Below are 7,270 nucleotides of genomic sequence, written 5' to 3'. Positions count from 1 at the left end.
CTTTTACCCTTGGTTTGCACCACTGTTGGTTTTTCTAGAAACTGTGCAGTTTTCGCCATCCAACCGAGGCTATCATAGTTTTTAATTTAAATATTTTAATTTTAAATTTATTACGGTTTTCGCGGTAACCACCAGGTAACCGGTCCTTCTCTGTCGGTCAGTACGTGGGTCTCCGGCGGTTTTGGTACCCTGATCAGTCATTGTAAAAAAATTGAATTAGTTTGTCCAAGAGGCACTGTTCTCTCCAATAATTTCTCCCCAATTTGTATTATTCAACCTTGCTTGGAAGTTTGAACATCCCGTGCATCAGTTCTATACAAACCTACTGATTTCGTCTTCCTGGTAAAACTTGTATACAAAACTCGGTTATACACTTGTGCTAAGTTGCAACAGCTCTAATTTGTACTGAAATCTACCATCGATCGACTTTTATTGCAACGTGTCACATTTCCCAAACTTTTTTTTTATCAATTTTATGGTTCTTAATTAGGTACCAAGACTAAAATTTTGATACATCCTAATACTTCTCGGAGACCGTAAAATTGCTCCTTTTTGGTGCTAAGCACTACTGGCCATGGTCGTCTTCTTCTACTAGCTCGCCGTCGCCGTCGCCGCCTCGACTTCTGTGGGCCGCCACGTCGTCTTCTCGAAGCAGAGCAGCAGCTCCCCCTGCTTGGCCACCGTCATCCTCACCTCCCAGTGCAAAGACCTCGCGATGCTCTCCACCTCCTTCGCCGTCTCGCCGTCGTCCCGCACGATCAGCTTCCCCTCCGGCCGCAGGATCCGGTCCACCTCCACCATCACCGGCAGCAGCTTGCACCTGCACACGAGGACACAGAGAACGCCAATGGCGAGCTCAGCTCAGATCAGCTTTCAAGATGTTGTGTAAGAAAGAATGGAGCTAGTGCTGACCTGTTCTTGAGCTTGGAGAAGAGGTGGTCGGCATGGAGGAGGTCGTACGACCTCGGGTACGTGCTGAAGGACTCGCACCAGTCGTGGTACATTCCGAACAGCCCGCGCTCGTAGATGATCGGCAGCGTGTCTGGCGAGTCCACGGGCACCACGTTCATCACCCACACCTTCATGTCCTTGAGCGCCGCCGCAAATCTATGGAAGAAGACGATGACGACGGTGATGAAACGACGACGATCATGCAATGCGGGTGGAAGGATGGGTCGTAGGCGTACCCTCCGTAGACAGCTCTCATGTCCATGACGTTCCGGACGTTGCTCCAGTCGATGCCGACGCCGGCGAGGTACGAGTTGTTGAAGACGTTGCTCCAGTGCTCGTTGTCCGCGGCGAAGTCGTCCGGCGCCGGCTTGCCGTAGACGCCGACCTGGCTGTTTGACAGCCAGTAGGGCGCCGTCGATAGCCTCTCCGGCCACTGCTCCGGCCACCGCGCGCCGCGGGCGGACGTGTCGGTGGGCAGCGAGGGCATGCACGACTGCAGCGTGACATTCCTGCATCCAGCGAGCGTCGGTCGATCGCGTCAGCCATGCGAGCACCTCAAGAGAAGAGCTTCTCTGTTTCTGAAGGATATATACCATGCGGCGTCGGGGTCGTCGGAGGAGTCGCAGAGCGGCGGCTCCAGCTGCTTCCTCTCGCTGTAGCAGTCGTTTCTCGATGGCTTCTTGAAGATGACCATGGCGGTCTCGTCGACGGTGTCGCTCGTCCTCTTCACCATCTCCCAGCACATGGACTTGGTCAGTGCAGCCATGTCTGCGCGCGCGCGGCGACGCGAGGAAGAAGAAGCATGAGACCGTGTATGCTAGCTAATGCCATGGGAGGGGGAGAGGAGGGGCCTCACCGTGCCAGATCTGGACGTCCTCCGGGGTCTTCCGGTAGACCGGCGTGGCGGACCAGACGAAGAGGCCGCCGGAGCGGAGGAGGCGGTTCACCTCGAGGAGGAGCTTGCCGCCCTCGATGTGCCACGGCACGCGGCACCGCGCGCAGTGGACGGCGTCGAAGGCGCCGCCGGGGAAGGGGAGGCGCTTGGTGCCCATGACGGCGGAGATCGCCGGGATGCCGCGCTCCAGCGCGAACTGCACCTGCGCCTCGTGCTCGTCCTTGGGCGCCAGCGACATGGTGAGCGCGTCCTTGTCGAACAGGAAGCCACCGAAGCTGGCCACGCCGCAGCCGACGTCGAGCACGACGCGGCTGCGCCGCCCCCACGCCACGCCCGGCACGGCCTCCTCGATCAGGTCGATGTAGTGCGCCGCGCCGTTCTTGAACTGCGTGCCGCCGCCGGGGAACGTGAGGTGCTCGCCGGAGACCTTCACCCAGTTCTGGTGTCCCTTGTACGACGCCAGCTTGGTGTGCGGCACGTTGTGGTACCAGATCTTGTCGCGGCTGTACGGCCACGGGATCGGCCGCCGGTAACCGGCCGGGAGCGGGACGAGGCACGTCGGCGCGGCGGCAGGGCAGTGCCGCTCACGGTGCTCGTAGTGCTTGGTGCTTTTGAGCTTCTTGATGGCCGCCTCGTTGTCCAGACACGGGATGTAGTCCGCGCCGGCGGTCGAGTTGCAGAGCTTCCAGTCGTGCGCCTCCTCCTCCGTCACCGTACTCGTCGTCTCGCCGCCGGCGTTCTTGTTGCTCTCGCGCGCCTTCTTCTCGGCGCTTGACTCCGACGCCTGCGTCGGGAACGAGCCGTTCCGCGCCACCGCCGACGCCGTCTCGTTCAGAAGCTCAGCCTGCCCGCTCGGCAGCAGCTCCGCCGGCTTGATCTCGTCAGTGGCGGCGGTGCTGTTCGCCGGGGCCTCCTCTGTTGTTTCAAATGTCGTCGTCGTCGTCTTCGGCGCGTCGTTCTGGTCTCCGATAGTTTGGTTGTTCGACGCGGCGCCGGCGGTCGTGTCGCCGTCGGTGGCTTGCACCTCGCCGTCGTCCGCGCCATTGGTGGCAACCTGTTTGGAGCTCTTCTCTGTGCCCTTGCCGTCTTCTGTCACCTGTTCCACTCCGTCCATCTTTCCGTTCTCGTCGTCGAAGGTTGCCTGGTTCTTCGACGACGAGCCGCCGTCGCCGGTCGCCTTCGCGTCGGTCGGCGCATCGTCGCCGCTCTTGTCATCCTTAGTCTCCATGGACACCTCATCCGTGTTCTGGCCGGCCTGGCCGCCGGTGCTCTTGGTGTCCCTTGTCTCCTCCTCCGTGCTCTGCTCGGTTTTCTTGTCGGACTCGCCGGCGTTCTCCTTCGTGTCCGTTGACGGCGCCTCGTCGGCGTTGCTTCTGTCTTGGCCGCCGCTGTCCTTGCCATCGGTCGGCGCCTCCTCGGCGCTCTGCTTGTCGGGATCTTCTTGCCTCACCACCTCACCGCCCTCCGTCTTGCCATTCTCGTCGGAGAACGTCTGGTTCTTTGGCGGCGCCGTGTCGCCGGCGGGCTTGCCGGATTCCGCCGGCTCCGTGCCTCCGGTGGTGGTGTTGGCAATGGCATCAGTCACCACAGCGGAAGCCTCACCCCGGTTGCTGTCCGTCGATTGCGTGGCAGCGCCGCCGTCGCCGTCGCCGTCGCCATCGTCCTTCGTGCCTGTGTCCCCGACGACGTCCGTCGTCTTCGTCGCGTCGCCGGTATCTTGATCTTCCTTGCCAGCATCGCCGGCATCTTGGTCTTTCTTGCCCGCATCACCGGCAGCCTCCTCTGTCGCCTGCGGCGCGTCGCTACCATTGCCACCACCGCCTCCCTCGACTTTGTCGGTGACGACGATGGACGCGTCGTTCTCCTTGGCCGCCGCCGACTTGTTCTCGGTCGACGACACGCTCATCGGAACATTTCTACTCGACGCCATCATCCACGCGCCGACGAGGCAGAGCGCCACGAACAGGACGATGGTCGCCGTCGAGCAGGACGACGGCGAACGGCGCCCTCCACCGCCGGCGCCGGCGCCGCCATCCAGCCGCTGGTACCGATCTCGATCAAACAAGGGCATCCTTCACCTTGCTCTTCTGACACGATAACACCTAGCTCATGCAGTAGGCACTTCAAACTGTCGATCTGCACATTCATATAGGAACAAAGCTGTGAAAATTCATCTGAAATTTGAATATAAAAAAAAGATTAATTTAGTGATTTTTCAGGTAATTAATCTGGCGATACAAACATACAGCAGGACAAAATTCCACAAATTAAGCACAAGCTATGAACATCCTAACAACAAGAAGTCTAGAACAAGTGACAAACTGCATTCATAAATCATAAGTTCATAACCAATCAACCAATAAAAAGCAACAAATTAAACAAGAACCAATCCAATTGAAACTGACCTGATAAGTGAATTGAACAAAAATCAATCCCTGAATCCACAAATCAAACGATCGACTGCAAAAGCAATATATATACACACACGAAGCAGAACGATCTGGAGCTAGATTTTGCTTGCTTGGAGAAGAGAAGAGGTGAAGTAGAGATGAGAGAAAGTGAGATTAGAGAGAGAGAGAGAGAGAGAGAGAGAGAGTTCAAAATGTTTTCTATTTCCCAACAAGAAGCAACCGGCCATGGACGATGCATGCGTCGTCTCCGTGTTCCTCTCGCAGCTAATTAATCTTTTATTAGCATTGGGATCGCGAAGGTTTGTGTTGAGGGAGGATTACACGGGAAGGAGGTTTGTTTCAGTCCAACGAGAAATAGTAAAAAGTATATCGAGATATCAAATCGTTTCCGATAGTTGGATCTAATATTACACATTCTACTCAACTAGATCCAATGATGAAAAATGATTTAGTACTTCGAGATATTTTTTTAACCGGAGCAAATCCCCACGGGAAGCGAGGAGAAAAAACACTTAATTTTGTGGCGCGAAATTTGATCAAATTAATGGGAAACCAAAATAAAAGTTTCATTCTTGGTCGTGGATTTCACGGACAGGGGGTCGAATATTTCTCAAATTTTGGCCATAAATTCGATCAATCGCGCACTGGAAATTAGATCGAAACAGGAGCGATCGATCGAGAGAGAGATATATATGCATATATTGGTAGAAATCCAGTGACGCGTGATGGAAGATGAATGCATGTACGTAGAAATACTGGTGAAGTGTAGCTGAGTCCATAGGAGTTGACGCGTCAAGGGGAAGCGACCACCTTATGCGCAAATGCATGCCTTTGATGATCACGCACTCCATCGTACGATGCACATATACACCGTTATTAGCTTGTTCATGCTTCATACACACTTCCTGTGCAAGTAATTAATTAATTAGCCGTTGATTAGGAGTAACCATGTATGCAAAAAATTCTTCTGCCTGGTGCAATATGTATATACACACCCATTTCAACACTAACTTGAAATAATCTCCCCGGTTTTTAATAGATGATTTTTTTACTTTTAGACATACTGTCAGTGGAAATCCTTATAATGAGATCTAATGGTACCACACCTTCACGAGTTCGGCCGGAGTACGCAAGGGCCATCTAGGCCTAGATGGATATGGAATTAGAAAGAGTGATCATTATAAAACGGTATCGTGTTCCATAACAGGATGGCACTATACCAAATTATGATACCTATGAATATCAGGTGATCCATACAAGATATCAGGTGAAACTTACTGATACTTGTTGGTACGAGACCTATGATATCTACATAGGAACATATTAATATTCACTAGTACTAGGATGATCGAGATGGCAACGACCACATGAAACTTATATCTACATAATTGCTTGCATGGTGAATTCACACAAAAAAATTGTAGTAGAAATATTGAAGGGGACATGTATACACTTAGAAGAGGTGGATATACATGTGTTGCTTTGTGGGCTTTTTTAAATAACTCCAACAGCTTCCCATCTTAACTTGTCATCTCTGTTTTTTTGGTAAACCATAAAAAAAAACCTCCAACAGTGTACCATCCGAGTTGCCAAATTTTAGTGACATATCCTTCTGTTTGTTTTGTGCGTATACATGGGAGTCGACGTTTCAATTGACATCTAGAAGAGTACGGAGAGTATGAGCTCGCGCCTCGACCTGGAATTTTCAGCGTTCTTTTTTTTGCCGACGCATCATTGACAGGTCGCCATCAACTCCCGGTCAGCCTGGGCTCCCGCCGCCGCCGCCCGGCGCCCCCTCGCCGCCCGGCCGCGCCCCGTCCCCGCACGCCGTGCGCATGCGGTCGCGCGCCCGCGCCCGCTAGCTAGCCGCTCGGCGTTGCGCGCCCGCTGCCCGGTGCCACTCGTCCTCGCGCCCGGCACCCCGGTCGGCTGCTCGCCCGTGCGCCCGACGCCCCGGCGTCCGCGCGCTTGGCGCCACTGCGCCCTGGTCGCCCACTCGGCCGGCGCCCCTACGCCTGGTCACCCGCTCGGCGAACACGTGCGACTTGCATCCTTCACCAACCATAGAGGTTTGGGATTATATTATCTCTATCTCCAGTTTGGTGTTTTAATTTGTTTTCTTGGTATCCATCAATCTGGAATTATAATTCATAATTATATCTTTTAGGAAGAAAAGCCCGTAATGAATGTCAATTATTTAAGTGGTTGGTTTGTCGTATCAGTGCTAATAACCATGACAGCATGGTTGGCTTGTCATTGGCTAATTAAAGAATTCTCTTTTCAGCTAGCAAGTGCAGAGAGTGTATGCATGGTAGTTTGCAATAGGTGATGCTTGTTGGAAAGGGGCTAAATAACATTTGCACAGATAAGCTATTTTAAAAAAACTATCCGATTGAGCTCCTGGATACAAGAGGTTTACGTCAATAAAAAAAAGCGATGAACAGTAAGACAATGAACTGAAGTTCTTAATCAAATTCGGAAGCATAATTAATCAATCGAATATGGGAATATCAACTAACCTTTCCCTCAGTAACTGAATTCAAGCTGCAGGAAACAACAGATCATGGCCAGGCATTGACGTATTAGCTGCTAATATAAAAACATTAAGAAGCCAAATTTATCTGCCATTGTCATGGGGTCAATGGGTGATGCAGCACAGGAAACTTCCTAAAGTCAGAATTTGAAGTTTCGTTGTTTAAAAGAGAATAAAGAGGCACCACTTAGAAATATGTTTGTCAGTTTTTCTTTCTTTTCTGTTATGCATTGTCAACTAGGTTGTACCATATAGGCGATACTTAGTTCCATGGTAGTTATATTCAAATTATATATTGTTTCATACTAATTTGTTTTAACTACGTCTGACATCATGTTGCATTCAGGACAAACCCAACAGATTCGTTTCTTTGTTTCGAACCGTCGCCATGAGTGGATACAAATCACTTCTCCAAAGAGAATTGGATGACGATTCATCTTCAGACGACGATGATTATTTTATCATCGCAGCTGCTCGTAT

General features: G+C 52.1%; 1 protein-coding gene across 1 annotated transcript; it reads right to left on the bottom strand.

Moving 5' to 3' along the window:
• Positions 1-240: 240 nt before the first annotated feature.
• LOC102720196 (probable methyltransferase PMT24) lies at positions 241-4,434 on the bottom strand. Its single transcript, XM_015842748.2, has 6 exons — positions 4,252-4,434; positions 1,808-3,982; positions 1,545-1,719; positions 1,188-1,460; positions 913-1,107; positions 241-820 (listed from the first exon to the last, which is right to left on the bottom strand). Exons 2-6 carry the CDS (start codon positions 3,915-3,917, stop codon positions 592-594), a joined length of 2,982 nt encoding a protein of 993 aa, XP_015698234.2. The 5' UTR covers positions 3,918-3,982; positions 4,252-4,434; the 3' UTR covers positions 241-591.
• Positions 4,435-7,270: the final 2,836 nt, after the last annotated feature.

This window comes from Oryza brachyantha, chromosome 12, assembly GCF_000231095.2.
Source record: "Oryza brachyantha chromosome 12, ObraRS2, whole genome shotgun sequence".
NCBI lineage: Eukaryota > Viridiplantae > Streptophyta > Magnoliopsida > Poales > Poaceae > Oryza > Oryza brachyantha.
The sequence above is the reverse complement of the archived record's forward strand: the minus strand, read 5'-3'. Positions and strand labels throughout refer to the sequence as shown.